The following is a 22,520-nucleotide window of genomic DNA, read 5'->3' on the forward strand; positions in this document are numbered from 1 at the left end:
TTCTATCTTTTGGGAGGGGCAGAAAACCGTTTTCAACCAGTGACTGAGTTGTGAGACTCTGCTGTAGAGCTCATCACTCCCCCTAACTGGGAGGGGGCCAGAGACAATTACTCGATACCATCACATCTTTCTTTCAGTGCCTTAGACCACTGCACCACTCGGGAGCCCCAAGAGAACTGACAGGTGTGTGAGCTGTAGTAGTAGATCAGTACAGCATGAAATGTGAATGCATGTTGTGTGTTTTAATGTCCAGATTGGATGTGGATCACCATATGCGTGGCGACAACAGTCATATATTTGCTTTTTTGTGTGTGTGTGTGTGCTATGCAAGCATTAACCATTTTTTCTGCTAACCTGGCTCAGAGATTGTGTGTTTGTGTACTCTTGACAGTCCTGTTTGTCCCTATACAACTGGGAAAGTGAGCCGTGTGTGTGCTGAATAGGTGATTTCAGTTTGAGAGTGGCTTGTGTGCAGGTCTGTGTTACGGCCCTGCAACACTATAGCCATCGGGTGTCCGGCATTGCCGTCAGCCGTTGAGAAAATGCTTCCTATGAAATGAATGAAAGCTGCTTCACTGCCCGTGTTGAGCTCACGTTGCATCGCGTCTGATGGCAGAGTCCAAGCTCAAGAATTGCAGAAGTTAAATAATTGATGACTGACGCTCTCTTTCACTCTATCTTGTGAATTGAAATAATTCAAAATAAAGTTGATTTTGGTTGCATATGACCACTAGCTAGCTACATTGACTTGCTAGGTTCACAATGTAAACAAAAGCAACTTGTGTAATTAGAAGATAATTTAGTACAACCACTATCAACAATTTTAATGAGTACTTGAGAAAAACTGGACCAAAGCTATTGTACTTAAACATGTGTCTGGTACCATTCCATTCCAGCCATTACAATGAAAATGTCCTCCTATATTTCCTCCCACCAGCCTCCTCTGATGTGAAGGACCATGGCTGTTTTCTGATCATGTTGACAGGGTTATGTGTGGAAGACTGCTTGTAATAGTTCTGATTGTGTGCAAACAGTGGAGTGTGTATGAAGAAGGCATTATGACTGGGAAATAAGTCACACATTTCTTGACATTGGAAAGGCTAGTGAAAATAATGTGATTTACTCCAAATGAAACCAGAAACTCTCATACTCATCGACCCTTTCATTTTCTTGGAATGATGTAATGTTTTTAAATCCCTATAAAGGCATTTTTTGTGTGTGCGCTCTGATTTTGAACTCAATGCCTGCATGTGCATTTGGTAAACCCAGTCAGAGTTTTAGAAGAGAGGACATGGTCCTTCTTATCCATCTACAGACAAGTTAACAGTTCTGTTCTGCTACAGCTTCAACATAGGCTAGTTTCTCTCGCTCTGCCCTTTCCCTGCTCATCTTTTGATATCTCTCTCTTTTGTCTCTTTGTGCAATTTCACCCTGCCTACCCCTCCTCTCTCTCTTGACTAGTCCTGAGTGAGGCTGATTTTCAGGCTCCAGTTCCTCACCTACACAAACACAGCCAGCTCTGCTCTGTCTCTGCCCCTGGGAACTGGCAATCATGTTTGCCCAAGGCCTCGCTTGCCCTCGGTAGTAAGAACTGCATTCTGAGCTACACACACACTTATTATGCACGTATACTAGTACGCGCACACACACACACACACACACACACACACACACACACACACACACACACACACTTATCCTGCCCGGCCATATGTTATTACGTTCTACAGTACTCAAAGGAATATATACATAGAGACACAGAAAGACAAATTGCATGATTGGCAAGGGTCCCCATTTTCCAGCAATAGCCACTGTATTTGTTATCCACTTATTCTGTGTGTAACAGAATCAATACATTGTGAGCCACTGTATTTGTTATCCACGTATTCTGTGTGGAACAAAATCAATACATTGTGTGCTATTCTGATGTGGAGGAAGAATTCACACCTTTGTTGCTGGTGTGGGCGCAGGCGCAGTGCCTTTCTGGGAAGGGGGCGGTGTCGTGGTCATCAGAAGGGGCGGGGCGGAGGTGGGTGTGTGACACAGCTGATGCACGCATCCTCTCGATGCCTCAATCACCCGATCTTTGCTACGGGTACTAGCGGCTGCAGCCTTCCCCGACCAGAGCCACACGAGTAGGCCTAGGCTATACTCCCGCTCCACCGTCGCTATCTGCGAACCCCGAATCGGACAGCTCGCCGAGGAGCAGTGCGGCGACATAATTCGGCGTTGTCTGTGCTGCGCCTGCAGCTAATAGTAAGTGTGGAGCTGCTGTTGGAGCGGAGCGCTCCATCATTTCCACAGAGAAATACGCGCACCTAGTAGGCAACGCAGCGCCTACTACGACACCTGCGTTTTTCTATTTTTATCGCCATTCACTGCATTGCCAATCCATTATCCTGCCGCTTTACATGTTGCACGCTGACGGGGAGAAGGATTTTGGTGATTCAAATGTTGTGGCAGAGCGATGAGGGAGAGGGATACCGTTCTTGTTCATATTGCTTATTGGAGTGAAAGTAAAGACGGCGAGATGGGAATGTGGCAAAAGCGGTTGTACGCGCGGGTTGTAGTTTACGACGCTCACTCGAGCACGACCCTCTGCTTCCCCCACGGGGAGAGCTATTTCCCTGACCCACACGCACATTATGCAGGCCTAATTCGTGAACGGAAAGAAATGCAGGGGTAAATGGGTAGATCATGTTAATTATCTCGTTCTTCTCGCCCTTCGTTGCTGGGTTAGGGCTTTTTCGCTGGTATGGAGAAACGAGTGATGTTTCTCCATTGTGCTCTAGCATCGCCGCGTCAGCTGACAGTCACCCTGCCTGTGCACATCTGTGCGGTGAAAGGGTTGACGGAGGTTGTTTTAGCTGCTGCAATAATAATGAAGAGAATTTTAATATATTAAAAGTATAAATTGACAGACCAAGACCAAATGTCCTACAGTAGAATTTAGACCTACCTTGGCACTTAACAGGAATACACTTGAATAGCTTGCATAGGCAATAGGCTGATTTATTAGGCCTACATCACTACCTAACAGATGTAGCAAATACTGTGTTATTGACATGTCATGAAGCATATTATAAGTATATATGTGTGTATGTATATGTGTGTGAACTGAAAGTGTGGGCTAACATGTCAGTTGTAGGTATATGGACAGTAATTTGTTGATAATGGCAAGGGAGCTCTGATAAAATAGGCCTATTGAATATATTCTACTGTGTAGTGTTTACCTCTGTGCTCAGTGTTACTGCTCTAGAGGTCTTCTAGACCTGGCTTATGAGGCCTTGAATGAAGTGAAGTGTGTGTGTGTAGTGGAAACAGTGGTCACTTTGTTTGGGGGGAAGTTTGTTTGCATTTGAGTTGTGTGTGTATATAGGGGTCTATGTATGGACAATGCAGCGACAATATGGGGAGAACATGTATTGCTGGTGTGTGTGTGTGTGTACACCTATTAAATACCTCATACTGCATTTCAGCAGAGGACAAGAGATTGAGAAGAATTACCTGTTTGAGAGATTCGAGGAGTGTGTATGTGTGCGAATGAGGGCACACCAGAAAGTGTGTGTGTGTGCTCTCTCTCTGTATGAAGCATGGAGCCGATGATGTAATGCCTAGGAGTGTGTAACTGTGGCAGTGAGGAGAGTGTAGGCACGTGCCACAGCTCAGCCAACACTGGAACAGGTCCCTCTACTGGCCCTGAGGCAGTAACGCACCCTATCTAGTTTTGAACAGCACCTTATCCTAAGGATTCAATACTCACCCTTTCACATTTGGTTCTGTTCCCATGTCCTACCTGAGATGGAATGTTAATTCTTACCTTACTATAGCAAAGTAGCATAGTAGATTCATGTGCACCGTCTTGGATTCAGGCATGAAGAGACAATGGAGATAGAGAATTCATTCAACGGTTTGGCTGCATCTTTGCCCTGATAGGACTAGTATAGGCTACACTTGTTACAATGCACTATAAATCCAGATATTACCTTTAGGTCAATGTTCAATCAGTGATAGTTGAGTAATCAGAGTGTTCTGTCTGTGGTTTAGGGGACAGCGAAATAATGATGATAATATAGTGTGTATTCCTTATTGCACTCAGTGATGCATACACAGACATGATGTACTCTCTTTATATGCACAAATACTTTGCATTACCTTATTCTCAATGAAGTATTGACGATTGACTCCCATATTTTTCCTTCTATTAGTCAGACAGTTGCTAAATATTTTTTTGGTCATTATCATTGGCACAGGGGGAAGAACTTGTCTCAGTGTGAGTGTTTGCATTTGTTTGCATGTGTGTGTGTGTGTGTGTGTGTTTTCAGGCATGAAGAGACAATGGAGAGAGAGAATTTGCACAATGGTTTGGCTGCATCTTTGCTCAGATAGGAGTAGTAGGCTACACTTGGTACAATGCACTATAAATCCAGATATTACCTTTAGGTCAATGTTCAATCAGTGATAGTTGAGTAATCAGATAGTGTTCCCTGTGGGTGTGGTTCAGGGACAGAATATTTGTTTGCATTTGTGTGTGTGTGTTTTATCGGTTTGCGTGTGTGTATAAGACAGAAGGCATAGGTACATGCAAATGTACCAGGTGTGCAAAAAACCTGCTCTGCTAACCATCAACAAATAGTGTGAGAGAAAGGGTGTGAAACAAACAACACAAGAAGATTGTGTGAGCAGTGAGCACAGTAAGCTTTCTTTCTATGATTGTACCTCAATTGCAAATCCTGAATATATATATATATATATATATATATATATATATATATATATATGTGTGTATGTTAATGTAGATGTGGAATGTAGTTAATATTTTAATGTTTTGATTGAAACACTAATCAAGTAGTAATCGTGTATTAACTCAAATAAATCCTATTGATGAGCTAGGCTATTTGTTAACCCTTTAAAGTTAAACTGACAGCATTAACTACTTTGCAGATATTAAACAAACAGACAATCGTAATATCAGTCAAAAATATACAATTCCCAGTTTATGCTTCAAAACCAACTTTATAAGAGGTTTAAAAAATAAAAAAGTTTCTATTTGACTCAAAATACCATGAATACTTTTTGGTTAGGGTCGCAGCCTATTATGCCCATCTGCAAGCTTAGCATTTATCTATTTTGTTTTAATGTTAAAATACTATACAGCTTCCTATGTACATACGTGGACATTGGGCCATATATATATACTGCTCAAAAAAATAAAGGGAACACTTAAACAACACATCCTAGATCTGAATGAAAGAAATAATCTTATTAAATACTTTTTTCTTTACATAGTTGAATGTGCTGACAACAAAATCACACAAAAATAATCAATGGAAATCCAATTTATCAACCCATGGATGTCTGGATTTGGAGTCACACTCAAAATTAAAGTGGAAAACCACACTACAGGCTGATCCAACTTTGATGTAATGTCCTTAAAACAAGTCAAAATGAGGCTCAGTAGTGTGTGTGGCCTCCACGTGCCTGTATGACCTCCCTACAACGCCTGGGCATGCTCCTGATGGAGGGCTGTGCGACCCCCCCCCAAAGAAATGCCACCCCACACCATGACTGACCCACCGCCAAACCAGTCATGCTGGAGGATGTTGCAGGCAGCAGAACGTTCTTCACGGCGTCTCCAGACTCTGTCACGTGCTCAGTGTGAACCTGCTTTCATCTGTGAAGAGCACAGGGCGCCAGTGGCGAATTTGCCAATCTTGGTGTTCTCTGGCAAATGCCAAACGTCCTGCACGGTGTTGGGCAGTAAGCACAACCCCCACCTGTGGACGTCGGGCCCTCATACCACCCTCATGGAGTCTGTTTCTGACCGTTTGAGCAGACACATGCACATTTGTGGCCTGCTGGAGGTCATTTTGCAGGGCTCTGGCAGTGCTCCTCCTGCTCCTCCTTGCACAAAGGCGGAGGTAGCGGTCCTGCTGCTGGGTTGTTGCCCTCCTACAGCCTCCTCCACGTCTCCTGATGTACTGGCCTGTCTCTTGGTAGCGCCTCCATGCTCTGGACACTACGCTGACAGACACAGCAAACCTTCTTGCAACAGCTCGCATTGATGTGCCATCCTGGATGAGCTGCACTACCTGAGCCACTTGTGTGGGTTGTAGACTCTGTCTCATGCTACCACTAGAGTGAAAGCACCGCCAGCATTCAAAAGTGACCAAAACATCAGCCAGGAAGCATAGGAACTGAGAAGTGGTCTGTGGTCCCCACCTGCACAACCACTCCTTTATTGGGGGTGTCTTGCTAATTGCCTATAATTTCCACCTGTTGTCTATTCCATTTGCACAACAGCATGTGAAATGTATTGTCAATCAGTGTTGCTTCCTAAGTGGACAGTTTGATTTCACAGAAGTGTGATTGACTTGGAGTTACATTGTGTTGTTTAAGTGTTCCCTTTATTTTTTTGAGCAGTGTATATAAAGGGCCATATTTTTTTCCAAATAAAACAATAGCCAGTTTGGGTCGCAGTTGCATGTCTGGCCTGAATTTCTTTCTTTTTTCTTCAATATGGCCCGTGCACGGATTGAGTTTGACACCCCTGAACTAGCGTATCCATTTATGTAGCTTTATATTTATTTAGTGAGCTAGAAACATAGAGCCTAACTTTAGCTAGCTAGCTGCTGGGAGGATGGCATGTCATTGGAGGAGTGGGTGAGTGAGTGACTTTTCCCTCCTTATATCGTTTTTCAGTGGCTACAGCTAGTGATCCAGGTGTCATATGGTTAGCTAGTAAAAAATGTATATCGCTTAGCTAGCTATGCTGAACTTGAACAACTGTTATCCACAGTTAGCATATCTCTTAGTCGTCAATCAAATGCATTTGGCATCGATCAAATGGGTGGGAAGGCAGGCAGGTTCCCATTCAGTTGTTAAAACGTAAGGTTGGGACAAGCATGCACTGGCAGGCAAACTGCAGAAGGACGAGCAGGTTACTTTTCTGTTTCTCAGTGCAATTTTGTAGCCAACTAGCTTAACAAGTTTGCGAGGGTTTATCTAATGTCCCGTTGTTAGATTTTAGCTCATCTCGCTCTGACTACCATTAGTTGATCTTGTTATTGTTGATGATGTGCATAGGCAACTGAGGGGGAGAGAGCCTACCTTTTCATGGCTGTTTAATCAATAGAGCTGTGAAATTCACAAATGTAAGAGGGCTCCTGTGGTTTAAACATATTTACAGAAATCCATTCAGGTGTGTTTTGTGGCTTTTTGTGAATGCGTTCTAATTATCAAATGTCGCGCTAATGCTGCTGCCTATTAACACACAGTCCAGTTCAAAGTGAATGATGGCAAGTCTGTGTGGCAAATGGCTTATTGGCATATAGGCCTACTGTAACTCAGATTGGCTATGGCGCACCGTTCTGCGTAGACGCTGGTCCTGGACAAGACAGTTGGTTTTATTTGCTGCAGTGTCTATTAATTGTCCAAACGCAAGGCTGCTTTCCCACTAAATTGCTATAGAATTTTCAAATGCCTTACTACACTGAATTCCCAAACATTCTATGAACTTATGAAAGAGTGAAAATGACCATATCTAAGGGTCTGGCTTGTCAGCAAATGCAAAAAAAAGGTGTCATATTCTTCCTAGAGGTGTACATGAACAGATTTTTTTTTTAAGATTTCATGTTGCTAAAATGATGTCAGTTCCACTTTAATATCAACAGTTTTTAGTTATATGAGATGTGTAACCTTAGCCCTGGTTCAAACACTGCTTTGTCGCCACACCGAACTAAAAAATGTCACTTTCTCTTTGGAAGAGCGGAGATGGAGTGCCGTTTGAAACCATTGTGTGCCTCGTTTTTTCAATTTTTTTACACTTATTAAACATGAGAAGCTGAAATGTCTTGTCAATAGGTATTAAACCCCTTTGTTATGGCAAGCCTAAATAAATTCAGGAGTAAAAATGTGCTTAATAAGTCACCACCAGTTGCATGGACTCACTCTGTGTGCAATAATAGTGTTTAACATGATTTTCCAATGACTACCTCGTCTTTGTACCCCACACATATAATTATCTGTAAGGTCCCTCAGTCAAGCAGTGGATTTCAAACACATTCAACCACAAAGACCAGGAAGGTTTTCCAATGCTTTGCAAAGAAGGGCACCTATTGGTAGATGAGTAAACATTTAAAAAACAGACACTGAATATCCCTATGAGCATGGTGAAGTTATTAATTACACTTTGGATGGTTTATCAATACACCCAGTCACTACAAAGATACAGGCATCTTTTCTAACTCGGTTGACAGAAAGGAAGGGAACCGCTCAGGGATTTCACCATGAGGCCAATGGGGACTTTAAAACCGTTCTAGAGTTTAATAGCTGTGACAGGAGAGAACTCCACAATACTAATCTAATTGACAGAGTGAAAAGAAGGAAGAATTCCAAAAACATGCATCATGTTTGCAACAGGGCACTAAAGTAATACTGCAATGTCCTGAATACAAAGTGTTATGTTTTGAGCGAATCCAATTGCTGAGTACCACTCTCCATATTTTCAAGCATAGTGGTGGCTGTATCATGTTAGGGGTACACTTGTAATTGTTAATTAAGGACTGGGAAGTTTTTCAGGATAAAAAAGAAACGGATTGGAGCTAAGCACAGGCAAAATCCTAGAGAAAATCCTGTTTCAGTCTGCTTTCCACCAGACACTGGGAGATGTATTCACCTTTCAGCAGGACAATAACCTAAAACACAAGGCCAAATATACACTGGAGTTGCTTATCAAGAAGACAGTGAATGTTCCTGAGTGGCCGAGTTACAGTTTTGACTTAAATCTGCTTGAATATCTAATGCAAGACTTGAAAATGATTGTCTAGCAATGATCAACAACCAATTTGACAGGGCTTGAAGAATTCTGAAAATAATAATGGGCAAATACTGTACAATCCAGGTGTGCAAAGCTCTTAGAGACTTACCTAGAAAAACTGTCATTTCTGCCAAAGTTGATTCTAACATGTAATGCCCAAGAAAGGGGTGTGACTACATATGAAATTAGATATTTATGTATGTCATTTTCAATAAATGTAAAATAAAATTATAAGCACATTTTTTTCACTTTGTCATTATGGGGTATTGTGTGTAGATGGTGAGAAAAAAATGGTTAATTTAATCAATTTTGAATTCAGGCTGTAACACAACAAAATGTGGAATAAGTCAAGGAGTATGAATACTTTCTGAAGGCATTGTAGGTGCCGGTACTCATTTGGTGCCGTACTGTTTACATTTACTGTTTACATTTTAGGTGCAGGAGCTCCACAATACTTTTGAGCAAATATTCTATAAGAGGAACAGGAGCTCAAGCAGTAGAACATTTGAGGTGCCGATACTCGGCTCCTGCCCAAGTCAAGCACTGATGGTCTCAGATATCGCAGTTGGAGGACTTCTTCATCCTCCTCCTTCTGTTACGTACAGTGTGTGTTTGTGTGTGGGCACGTGCTTGTGTGTGTACTTACAGTTTGTGTGTCTCTTTACCTTTCTCCCTCTCCTCTCGATGTCTCTGTGTCCTGCAGTGTGTGTCGGCTGGTGCTACCTCCCTGTCCTTCATCATGGCAAGTGTGGAGCGCGGGGGGATGAGTGAGGGGGTGCGCCCCCAGGGCATGGGAATTGTGGCCAGCGGGGTATTCTCCTCGACCACCACCTCTGGCCAGCAGCAATAGCAGCAGGAGATCGCCATGCGGAGCGTGGGCACCCGCACCACCCAGCAGAACAGCCTGCCTCGTGCCCCCCCACCACCCCCCTCCTCCTCTTCCTCCTCCACTTCCACCCACAGGGGCAGGGGCTTGGCAGATAGGAGTTACAGCATTGAGAGGTCCTCTCAGCAACCTCCTCCCCTGACCCATGCTAAGGGGACTACGGCTGACGAACGAAGCTTTGCCACGGTGGAGCACTCTTCTTCTTACTACGGCAGCGAGCGTCCTCCGCCGCTCTGCGAGAGAGCAGAGAGAGAGAGGCCCCCCCGCCCATAACAATGGAAACAGACAAGTCTCCAATGGCAATAGGGGCGTTTCCAATGGGAACCGAGCAGCGGCAGTGGTGGGTAACAGTGAGAGGCAGGTGTCCAATGCAGTGTTTTTGAATGGAGGCGGGCGGCGTGATGGGCGGGACCAGAGGGATGGGCGGTACCAGAGGGATGGGCGTGATGGGGGGCGAGAAGTGCCGAGAGGGGCAGTGAGTTTGGACATTTGCGGGAACAACGAGGTCTCGCTGAACAATGATCGAAACAGTAGCCAACAACTAGCTCAGTACAAGGAGGTGGGCGCCAGCGCAGCCAAACTGGATAACCATAACAAACCCCCCAACATCCTCCCCATCTCTGGGAAGCTGGAGAAGGTTCAGGTGAGTCTCTCTCTCTGTGTGTGTGTGTGTGTGTGTCCAAATACAGGCTGTAAGTTGAGTATGAGGGTGCATGTTGAAAGTGTGTGTTGTGCATGTGTGTGTTTATGCATTTGTACAGGAATGTGTATACATGAGTTAGGGTGCAGGCAATAAAAAGCTGTCATAAATTGATATACTGCACTTTGTTACCAAGCTGCCTGAGTTATTTCTCGTCTCCCGTCAACTCCTCCTCCTTCTAATAGCATTAGCCTTTACTTAGCTGTTACTGTTCTTTATGTTAGAGTTCTGAAAAGGTCTCTCATACTGGACATTTGTTTTTTTGTATATCTGCATATAATTTGTGTACCGGTACATTAAAAAACCACAGTAAATGCTCTTAATCCCCATTTGAAATTCACATTTAGCGTCGGTATGCTTGCTGCTTAATTAATTACACGTATAGCAGCATATTCATAATCTCTGTCAACCTAATTGTCAGATAATGTATGTTATACAATCCTTGCGTTATATTTCAAAAACCAATGCCATTTTCCATCCTCCCCCATCCAGAGCAACGATGGATTGGTCCGCCCCTCTGCCTTCAAGCCTGTAGTGCCCAAGAGCTTCCATTCCATGCAGAATCTGGTGTGCCCCCCCCAGGCCGGAGGAGGGGGCCGCAGCGCCGGAGGTGGGGCTGGAGGTGGTGGGGGTCCCAGTGTACCAGGACCCCCCAGAGACACAGACAGCTCTGGCGGCCGGGGTGGAGGTACCAGAGGCGGGGAAGGTGGTGGCAGCAGGGGCGGAGGCCAGGGGAGCCTCTCCGACTCAGGGAGGAACTCTCTAACCAGCCTGCCCACCTACGCTGGCTCCAGCTCGGGCTACGGGCCCCCGCCTGTCCTAGGGCCCCTGAGCGCCTCCACCAGCCACATCAACCGCCTGGGGACCACGGGGGCCCTGGAGAAGTTGGACAAGCCTGGTGGCGTTAGCGGTAATAGTGGATACCAGAACGGACTGAGCACCTCGGATAGTGGTCGCTCCTCCTCTGGGAAGAGCTCCTCGTCCTATCAGAGGCTCAGCCACCTGAGTGACGCCCCCCCGCCCCTCCGCCCCTCGCCCTCCTCCGATGACGTCATCCAGGACCTGGAGGATCGGCTATGGGAGAGAGAGCAAGAGGTGAGTAGAGACAGAGGTAGATGACGAGAGAGGGAGAGAGGAAAAGGGAGAAGAAAGAGTGGATACTAGTGGGGGGTGCAGGAGGAGATTTAATAGATTATATTGTAGAAGAAAGCAACAAACAAATAGTGCCAGTAGTGCAAATGATCACAACTATAGGACAGTTAATGCAGTTATTTTATATAATCACAAGAAATTGTTATTTGAAATTTGAGGAGTTTGCATGACCCATAGAGGGCATAGGTAACTGTACTAGTGATCTTACTGTTTACCTAATACTGTCTATGGCTTAAGAATAACCCGTACATAGCTTACACCTTCCTGTTTTATTCTTCTTTTCTTATTTCTCTAGTTTTTTTTTGTTATACTATTTTGATATTGAATACTGCACTGTTGGGAAGGGCTTGAAAGTTAAGCATTTCACAGTACTTGTGCATGTGACAAACAAAACTTGAAACTAAAACCGCTGGGAAACTGGTTGGGTGAGTTGATAAACTGGTCAGGTGTGTGTGCCCTAAACTCACTGAGCAGACAACTGTATTTTTATTAGCTGGCGGTCAAGCAGGTAAGACACATTAGGTCTTTGGTCTGAAATAGTAGTGCAAGTTATTCAAGTACTGAGGGCTTGGAGGTAGCGATATGTGATAGTGGGGTGGTACACCTTGGTGGTAGATGGTGAATGAGGTGTGTGTTCCACAATGCAAGGAGACATAGTGGAACACCTAAAAAGCAATCAATTAATATTCAGCATCTGTTGACATTGCAAATGAGAAGTACAAAGAAATATGAAAGACAGTAACCTCTGATGGATGGCAGCCATTTTGTGAATTCCCCATCATCACCTCCTGCAGCTACATGTGAATTACAGCTGAGTTACTTCCTTTCCTCCTCTCCCAGGTGCTCCACATGCGCCGTAACCTAGACCAGAGTGAGGCGGCCATCGTCCAGGTGTTTGAGGAGAAGCAGCGCGTGTGGGAGCGCCAGATGGACGAGCTGCGGCAGAATTATGCCTCACGCCTGCAGCAGGTAATGGCTCCTTAGTTCACAGATTGTGAGGTCGTAGGATATACCCAATAGCATTTGCCATGGCTGCGTGGCAAACACTGAGAAAGGCAAAGAATGAGCATTAAGGAGTAGTTTAGTAAAATTCTGTGCAAAGATTTTCCCACTTACCTTATTTCAAATAGTGCACTCAATATGGCTGCCTCCAGTATACCCACTGTCAAATGTTGATTTGAATCGGGAATCTCCATTCTACCAAATGTATTTCTACACAGGTGACGCGTCGCGCCCAGCGCTCCCAGAGTGCCTTGCAGGCCCAGATCAGCCGTCTGTCGCAGGACAAGCGACGCCTGCATGAGGAGATGGCTGCGCTGCTGGCCCAGAGAGAGGAGCTGGAGAGGAAGTGCCTGGACTACAGGAAGGAGCAGGCTGACATCCTGCCACGCCTGGAGGAGACCAAATGGGAGGTGAGAGAGGGGACCCGGGGTTAAGAGGGTGGTGTGTATGGCTGGGTGTGGGATACTAGAGAGATGGGTGAGGTTTACAAGTTAACTGGGAGAAAGGTAAACTTTAGGGGGCATGACGAGGGAGAGTGAGAATGCGAAAATGAGTTCTGAGAATAAATACTAGATGTCCATGCTAAAAATGACCAAAGGGCAATACTGTCTAAACCAATGGTCAGATGTGTCCTATTTGTTCTGTGCAAATGCTTTTTGATCATTAGCACACAATGCAGCAGTAGCTGTCCTATACTGTAAGTGCACATCCATTACACAGACTCATGCCCTTTACATGGGTGCTTGTTGATCTCTATTTCAACCATGTCCATATCTTTCCTCCCCCTCCCTCTCAGGTGTGTCAGAAGGCAGGGGAGATCTCCCTGCTGAAGCAGCAGCTGAGGGAGAGCCAGGCGGAGGTGACCCAACGGGCGGGGGAGATGGTGGCCCTGCGGGGCCAGCTGAAGGAGGCCAACGCCCAGTTGAGGGACTGGGAAGAGGCCATGTTGGGCCTCAAGGACTCCTACAGCACCAAGACCCTGGAGCTGGAGCGCTGCGAGGGGGAGCTGCAGAAGACGCTGACCGAGGTAGGGTTGAGTCAGAGACAGACCTGAAACACTAACTACAACTTGAAGGGTTGTTCTGGGCTGTGCACCACACGTTTTGAGCTCTTGAGTCACTTGCATGCATACAGTACAGATACAGGCATTCAAATACACTTTGAAAGACACAAACAATACACTCTCACTCACACGACACGCATTAAGTGAATTAATCCCCACTTCCTCTCTTTAACTCCTGATTGACTCTCCGGCCTCTCCACCCTGTGTCTCTCCAGGTCTCTCAGCTGAGGGACAAGCTGGGAATGTTTGAGGCTGAGGTGGTAGGGCTGAAGCGGGCCCTGGGTGAGTTCAGTGTGAGGGATAGGGCTGTCGAGGCTAGTGGTGGGGGGAGCAGGGAAGCATCCAGGACCAGAGTGGGGCTTCCCTCGCCACACAGCCCACCTGAAGGCTCCGCCTTCTCCTACCCGGCCCTGCCTCCACCCCCCGTACCCCCCCCAGATGCCATACTGAGTTTGCAGAGTGATGAGGTTCAGTGCCAGGATGCCCACCATCACCAGGAGGCTCACTTGCGTCAGGAAGCTCATCAGCGTCAAGAGGCCCAACTGCGGCAGGAAATCCACCAGCAGCGCCAGGAGGCCCACCAGCAGTGGGAGGAGGCAGGGGACCTGCACCGGCAGCTGGAGCACCTCCAAGGTGAGCTGCGTCTGGAGCGACAGCAGCGTGAGCGACAGGCACTCACCTTCAAGAAGGAGCGCCACGTGTGGATGGACGAGAAGGAGCATGTGCTCAAGTACCAGGCCCAGCTGCAGCTCAGCTATGTGGAGACCCTGCAGAAGAACCAGGCCCTGGAGCTCCGCGTGGGCCAGCTGGGCTCCAAGCTCACCTCCACCAACACCACCCCCTCGCCCACCTCGCCACCCCCACTGTCCCCCATCCCCCTGCCTGCCCCCGTCACTCCCCTACCCTCCCTCTCTCTCTCCCCACCTCCCCTTGCTGAGGACAAGAAGCTCCCTCCCGCCCTTCACCAGCTGGCCCCTCCCTGGCCGGTACTCACCCGTCTGGAGAGGATAGAATCCACAGAGATCTAGATTCTATGTGCTCTAGATCCATAGTCCTCCAGAACACTGCAGATCAGTTCAATTCAGCTTATACACACTTTTACAATAATTAAACAGTAGCACATATCAATAGCATTCATTTTGTAGTCCTAAATAGTTATACTCACTGCTACCCCGGGGTGGTCCTAGGACGCACTGCACTATGGATGGCAGAGAGAGGCATGGACGACCATTGGGAAAGGGGGAGGAAAAGGACAGTTTACACTGGTTTTCAAAGACGCTCTTCAAGCCACCCTTATGCAGGTTTTAGTTCTATTGATCGGCAATCCACTGAACATTTAGGTTGGGGTGAATATTGGGGTCAAGAGTAACACACTATTGGAAAAACTATTGTTGCGTTGTCATTAGCATGATATGAATATATTATAAAGCAAAGACAGTCTGTGGGAGAAAGATTCTCCTCAAGGCAGCCTCTAAAGATGATGTGGGGAAGAAAAAAAACTCTATTTAAATCAAGCCAAATACTACTACTAAACATGTACTACTATAGTTGTCAAATACTGTAAAGGTAGGGATAACTACCCTGCAGATTCTGTCTGGGCCTATTTGTAAATTGTCACAACAACTGACAGTGTAAAGACCGAGAATGTATGATATAGAGTTTAATAAAAAAATATATAATTAATTTCACCTTTATTTAACCAGGTAGGCCAGTTGAGAACAAGTTCTCATTTACAACTGCGACCTGGTCAAGATAAAGCAAAGCAGTGCGACAAAAACAACGGAGTTACACATGGAATAAACAAACGTACAGTCAACAACACAATAGAAAAATCTGTATACAGTGTGTGCAATTAAGTAAGGCGGTAAGGCAATAAATAGGCCAATGGTGGCGAAGTAATTACAATTTAGCAATTTATACTGGAGTGATATATGTGCAGATGAGGATGTGCAGGTAAAAATACTGGTATGCAGAAGAGCAGAAAAACAAATATGGGGATGAGGTAGGTAGTTGGTGGGATGGGCTATTTACAGATGGGCTGTATACAGCTGCAGTGATCGGTAAGCTGCTCTGACAGCTGACGCTTAAAGTTAGTGAGGGAGATATGTCTCCAACTTAATTGATTTTTTTTTGCAATTCGTTCCAGTCATTGGCAGCAGAACTGGAAGGAAAGGCGGCCAAAGGGGGTGTTGGCTTTGGGGATGACCAGTGAAATATACCTGCTGGAGCACATGCTACGGGTGGGTGTTGCTATGGTGACCAGTGAGCTGAGATAAGGCGGAGCTTTACCTAGCAAAGACTTATAGATGACCTGTAGCCAGTGGGTTTAGCGACGAATATGTAGCGAGGACCAGCCAACGAGAGCATACAGGTTGCAGTGGTGGGTAGTATATGGGGCTTTGGTGACAAAATGGATGGCACTGTGATAGACTGCATCCAATTTGCTAAGTAGAGTGTTGGAGGCTATTTTGTAAATGACATCGCCGAAGTCGAGGATCGGTAGGATAGTCAGTTTTACGAGGGTATGTTTGAAGGAGACTTTGTTGAGAAATAGGAAGCCCATTCCAGATTTAACTTTGGATTGGAGATGCTTAATGTGAGTCTGGAAGGAGAGTTTACAGTCTAGCCAGACACCTAGGTATTTGTAGTAGTGATGCTAGTCGGGCAGGCGGGTAGCGATCGGTTGAAGAGCTTGCATTTGGTTTTACTAGCATTTAAGAGCAGTTGGAGGCCACGGAAGGAGTGTTGTATGGCGTAAAACACAGCTTTATCAACCTCTGTACATAAAGGGTCTTGAAGAACAACATTGAACACTACTGGTGTAAGTGTCAGATTTGCGGCATGACTGTTGGGCATGTGTGGTTACTGTATGCCCTTAACAACTTGGCCAGGGCCAGTTCTTCTGTTTAATTCACATGGTTAACATTAGAAACAAGATATGATTCAGGTAAACAGGGGGAGATCCATCCATACAGCCTCCCCCTGTGGCTTTATTGGTGCTATAAGAACACACCACCACACCAAATCACTAAGGAAACAAACCAAAAGGTTAAGATACAGAAGCTGTTTTAAGGGATGTGAGATGTGTTTTTCAGGAGTGTGTTGCATTGTGTTGGGGGGGGTTTAATAATGTAATAATGGGCTTGGATGAGATGGGGAAATGAGGCTTCGGAACGCTAAGGGCCGGGATTGCATGACAGGATCAGTTGTATAAACCAATCAGGGATCTCCAAAGCTTTGATGGGTCTGCAGCTGTGAATGATTGACGGCACATTGTATTTGCTGGGTTTATAAGGCTTTGTTTCCTCCATCTCCAGTGATGCCGCACATGTAGATTCCTCTGTGCTACCAGTAGCTGCAGTGACTGAGGACAGCCACGTTGTGGCGACAACAACTGACACAAAATGGCTCAATCAATCCCAGGATGACGAATCACCTGCAAGCCTCTTAGCATTTAATTTTGTTTCGAAACTACGTAGGCGACAGCTAAAAGCAGCTTGTAATTTGTGGACGTTCTAGATGCTTTTGGTCTCCATTGATATTTCTTAAAATGACAGAGAAGGGTGTGTTAGTGATTATTTAATGATTACTTAAACATAAAGGTTGGTCAATGAAGCTGCTTATCTGAGCAAAGTGTATATTTAAGATCACTAGCAGCAGGTGGTAGCTGAGCCAGCAGACTTGATGGTGTTAGATACTAATTGTAAGATTCAGACTTTATAGGAAGAGTAATGCATTTTTGGAATGATTCTTTGAGATATGGAGTGTACTTGTGTGGTGTACTTGTTTGAACAGGACCCACCCTTATTTGGAAAAAGTATGTATATGTCAATATATACTACCTTTATAGATCTCTAGAATATATTTGGCTATATGGGACATTTTACAATATATTAAACTATTCTAAACATTAGTGTGTACAGTATATGTTGACATATATTTTTTCATGGGTCTGGGCAATTTATAGAATAACTTTGAAGTCAGGGGTGAAAGAAGTGAGGACTTAAAAAAAAGAATGAATGTTAAAGAGAGGATAAGAATAGAAGAAAAGAAAGACGTAGAGCGAGGGATGGAGGGCCCACCCCCTCAGTTTTGGGGCAACATTTGCTGCTATGTACTTTTGTTGTGTCCTGCTGTGTTCTTAGTAGAAACAGAAAGACAGTGTACTTGGATGTAAATATTATTGTTATTTATTATGTGTACATATATATTCAAATATATCAAGCTTATTACGTGTGAATAATTTAAGAGGATTATTAATGAGACAGACATTTCCGCTTTTATTTTTTAAACTATATAAATATATAAATATATACATATATATGAAATCTTTTTAATTTTGATCTACTACATGGTACAGTACAACTAAAGCGATTGTTCAAAAACCAATGTGTTAGTTTTTTTTGTTTCAACTCTTGTAATGTCTTAAAAGACAAAATGCTATCAAGTTTCTTTTTGTATTATTTATTTTGTGTTACAGAAAAATGGCTTGAAGAAAACATCTTAGCAAATATGAATTTAATGATTAAAGACGTGATTAAATCATCTTGAATAACTCATTTTTTTGCCTACAGGGTGTTCACACATGCTCACTATGAATAAAGCTCAATACTCAATATCTGACTTTCAATTTTAAACATGTTGAAGTAGTTCCAATCTCTTATTAGAAATACAGTTGGCCAATCGTGGTCAAGTTGGGATAATTGGATACAGTTGGCCAATTACGGACAATTTCAGTATTAGGATAGTATCATGCAATATATTGATTATCGATTGACTGCATGGTTTCACATTCTTTTGAGCAACTGCATAAGTAGGAAAACCCTGCCTTCCACATCTGCAGCATTCATTTAATATATAGTAGGAGAGCGGTCTAGTGCACAGCTACTTCGACAAAGAGTTCGCTTTCGCTGACGCTACTATGTTTGTACCTGCACAGCGCCGTAGGTCAGAGCTCATCAGCCTGCATGTACCTGCACAGCGCCGTAGGTCAGACCTTAAAGACAAGGATGTTTCTGAAATGTCATAAAAAATGATATATATTTTTCCTTGTGCAAGATATTGCTATTATCGGTGAGTATGCCTTGTTTTGTATATATGGCAAACAGCAACTGGCTAGTATTGTGGAATAAATTCGCTAGCTAATGCAATTTAGCATACTTAGCTAACGTTAGATAGCAACTCATTCCAAAGTGGCTACCTGGTTAGCTAACATTAGCTACTGAGAACTTCAGGGGAGAGCTCGCCAGTCTAATGTACTGTGCTATGTTATTGCTTTCCCTGCGTTATCAATTATGTATATTCATATCCTAACGTTAGTTAGCTATAGTAAACCCAGCTAGCTATATCCTGAACAAGATTCCACATGGCCCTCGTGTAGGCTGTTCTGTTAGTTAATATGGATGAAGTAGAAATGTCATCGCTAGAATTGAAGCAGCATGCACATTACATTTTAGGAACAATATATCTATAGTTAATCATTCCTGCATATTCTCTGCCTTTCAGCTTCTGAGGTGGATGTCTGCGGGATCATTATGCCATGTGGCTAGGCTACGCCATCTCTCCCTAGCCCTCCACAGGCAGTTCCTCAGGGCTCAGCATCTGCACAACTCTTATGGAGAACCTGAAACGGAGGGACTCGATGAGGAGGACGGGAGGGAAGGGGTACTTCCCGGGGACTACAGGTTACAGTACAACCCCTCCTCTTACTATCGGCCCCAGCATAACCCTGGAGCCTCCCTGAGCAGGTTGGAGATGGAGGAGCAGTGTCAGTCCACCGTCACCTCTGCCTTCAGACAGCAGAGTAACCGCTACAGTGTCAGCTCCTCACGCCGCCTCTCCAGCACCAAGAACACTCTGCTGGACCTGGCCTTCAACAGAGGCACTGGGGCTAAGGCAGAAAGGGCACCCCCCTACCGCACAGAACCTCTAACCCCAGACGTCAAAGGCGACCCCCGTGCCTTCCAGACATGCCGCCCAGAGTACTCAGCCATGACCCTTGACCTGTCCCAGCGGCCTGCCCCAGTCCATTCCAAGCAGGCCTTTTTCCTGCTGCACAAAGTGACCGTCCTTAAGGGCAGCATGGAGCCTGTGGACGTAACCGGTTTCCTCACCAAGCTTAGCCACCTGCACCCTGACCAGACACCTTTAGTGAGGGGTGACACGCGTTTCATCATGCTGCTCCGCTACGCAGTGGAAAACCTGAGTCACTTTAGCCACTCCCAGCTACTGAAGGTGCTGAGGTCTTTCGTTTGGCTGGGCCTGCCCCCCACTCACAGCATGCTGGGGCTGTATGAGGCTGAGCTGGTCCGCAGGGCCGGGGAGATGGGCCTCCACCAGCTGCTGCTGGCCGCAGACCTGTGGCGCTGCCTGGGGAGGTCTGTGCCTCAGTACCTGCAGTGCCTGTATGACTGCGCCAGCCTGCACTTAGGTGAGGTAGGTGTCTCTGAGATAGTCCAGCTTCTGTATGTGATGGGGGAGGGCAGGCGCTGCCCCAAAGAGCTAGTTCACCCCTTAGAGCAGATACTGATGCGTCACCTGGACCAGCTGGAGCCAGAGGAGGTAGGGGCTGTGTGCCTGGGCCTGTTCAAGTCCCAGACAGCTCTCTCGGAAGGAGCGGTGAACCGGCTGGTGGACAGGGCCCACTCGGTTGTGTATGAGATGAGTGACTTTGCCATGGTGAACGTGATGAAGCTGCTCCGTTTTAGCTACCTGGACCATCGGGCATGGCTTGAGGTCATGGCGCATGAGGTGCCTCGCCGCGCCCCCAACATGGGCGTCCAGGGGCTGATGCATGTGGCACTGGCCTGCTCGGCCCTGCATTACCGCAACGAACGCATCCTCCTGGCTGTTGCTGAGCGCCTGCCGTCGTTAGCGCCACACTGTCGGAGCAAAGACTCAGGCAAGCTGATATGGGCCTTTGGGACCCTAGGTGTCCTGCCCAGCCAGTGCCCTAACTTCTACCCCAGCCTCATTGAGGCCCTCCGGCAGAGAGAGGCTGAGTTCCAGCGCTATCCTGAGCACCTCCTAACCGGCCTCCTCGGCCTGGCTTTCATCTGTCAGCTCCCTGAGGACCTTGTGGCGTTAGCTTTGAGCCCCGAGTTTGTTAGCCTAGCCACCAGGTCTAAACAGCTGGATCTGAAGAAAGACTTGTTCACTCTGGATGGGACGGTGGCGTTGGAGCTGCCTCACTGGACTGGTCCGCGGCTGAGTAGAGAGCTGCGGGAGGAGACAACGGAGATTCTGTGGCGCTTTGCCCAGAAGGACGTGTGTCAGAAGGTTGAGGTCCTGGAGGCAGAGGCCGTGTTACGGGACCTTCTGGGTGGAGAGGAGTTTGTGAGCAAACGAATGATCCTGCCTCACACCCGCTCCATCGACCTGGAGGTGCATTTGAACCCTGTCGGACAGCCGCTACCTGTGACCTCAGCGCAGACATATCCCATTTCCTCCCAGGATTGGAGCATTTCTTCTGGCTCTTCTACTCAGGGCTGGGAGAAGATCAACACAGGAGTCACTCTCACCGAGGACCTTTTGACTCAACTTACCAATGGCAGAAAGACCCCCCTTCCCCCAACTCAAGCTTCTCAGCTGCCCCTCCTCCGAAGGACAGAGCCGGATGAGGGAGGGGGGCTGTTCAGTGTGGGAGTCGACCTGACGGACGGGCTTGTGGGGGCTCTGACCAAACGTAACAACCCAGGCCCACTCCCCAGGGACTCCCACAAAGCCTCCATAGCCCCCATCAGACTGGCCATCCAGGTGACGAACAGGAACCACTACTGCTACCGCTCTCCACAGCTGCTGGGGCTGCATGCCATGAAAAGGAGGCAGCTGAAGCTGACTGGATACCGAGTGGTGGAGCTGCCTCACCGTGAGTGGTTCCCTCTGCTGAGGCGAACCCACGCTGAGAAACTGGCCTATATGCACTGCAAGGTTTACGGCACCCTTGACTGACGTGTTCACATGTTGAAGGGCTAGGTGGAGATTAACATTTTAGCTAACACCTATCCAGTGCCTTTAGCCCTCTAAACACTGAAGTGATAGAGGCTAGGAACTGAAATGAAACCAGGCCCAAGGCTTACCAGGACAGTGTTGTTTTTGTACGCTTATGGGCAATCCTTGTTGAAAGGCTGTTGAATATAATGTGTCAGATTTTTACCTTGTCAGCTCGGGGATTCGATCCAGCAACCTTTCGGTTACTGGCCCAACGCTCTAACCACTAGGCTGCCTGCCACCCCTGATCAGTGTGAGAGGTGTCAAAAAGAAATGTTATGACTGCAAGATTTTGAACAGCAGCCAAACATGACTTCTGCATGTTCTTCATGTGTGGGATGGGACATTTTTTTGTTGCTAGGCCTAAGCTAAATGATAAAAGAGGATCTATTAAGCAACCGTAATGTGTGAATACTTTGAATGTACAGTACATATCACCCCACTGTTGACATATTTGCAGTATTCCATTAAATGTTTGATGGTCCATTAAAAACCGCTTCAGAGGAGAACTTTTAGTATCTTCTGTGTCAAAACTCGGGGTGGTAGGCGATATACAGTACTTTCGGAAAGTATTCAGACCCCTTTACTTTTTTCACATTTTGAAACCAGCTTTATTCTAAAATTTATGACATTCCCCCCCCCCCTCATCAATCTACAAACAATAGCCCATTTCTAAAAAGTTTTTTTAATTAAAAGTAAAAAACAAAAGACATTACATTTAGAAGTATTCAGACCCTATACTCAGTACTTTGTTGAAGCACCTTTGGCAGCGATTACAGCATCAAGTCTTCTTGGGTATGACGCTACAAGCGTGGCACACCTATTTGGGGAGTTTCTCCATTTCTTCTCTGCAGATCCTCTCAAGCTCTGTCAGGTTGGATGGGGAGTGTTGCTGCACATCTATTTTCAG

The 22,520-nt window shown here is 46.0% G+C and overlaps 2 protein-coding genes across 3 annotated transcripts; both read left to right on the plus strand.

Annotated features, from left to right (window-relative positions):
* The first annotated feature begins 2,041 nt into the window (after window positions 1-2,041).
* On the plus strand, window positions 2,042-15,821 carry LOC106563249 (leucine zipper putative tumor suppressor 3). 2 transcript variants are annotated; one of them, XM_014128659.2, is made up of 7 exons: window positions 2,042-2,256; window positions 9,522-10,347; window positions 10,897-11,499; window positions 12,397-12,525; window positions 12,777-12,968; window positions 13,355-13,585; window positions 13,837-15,821. In XM_014128659.2, the coding sequence occupies exons 2-7, from the start codon at window positions 9,850-9,852 to the stop codon at window positions 14,647-14,649; spliced, it is 2,466 nt and encodes an 821-aa protein (XP_013984134.2). In that variant the 5' UTR covers window positions 2,042-2,256; window positions 9,522-9,849; the 3' UTR covers window positions 14,650-15,821. The 2 variants fall into 2 exon arrangements, with proteins under 2 accessions (XP_013984134.2, XP_013984136.2); XM_014128661.2 differs by lacking the exon at window positions 2,042-2,256 and adding an exon at window positions 3,832-4,694.
* Window positions 15,822-18,538: 2,717 nt separating this feature from the next.
* fastkd5 (FAST kinase domains 5) lies at window positions 18,539-22,116 on the plus strand. Its single transcript, XM_014128658.2, has 2 exons — window positions 18,539-18,694; window positions 19,127-22,116. The coding sequence occupies exon 2, from the start codon at window positions 19,139-19,141 to the stop codon at window positions 21,569-21,571; it is 2,433 nt and encodes an 810-aa protein (XP_013984133.2). The 5' UTR covers window positions 18,539-18,694; window positions 19,127-19,138; the 3' UTR covers window positions 21,572-22,116.
* The last annotated feature ends 404 nt before the right edge of the window (window positions 22,117-22,520 follow it).

Source organism: Salmo salar, chromosome ssa11, assembly GCF_905237065.1.
Source record: "Salmo salar chromosome ssa11, Ssal_v3.1, whole genome shotgun sequence".
Lineage (NCBI taxonomy): Eukaryota > Metazoa > Chordata > Actinopteri > Salmoniformes > Salmonidae > Salmo > Salmo salar.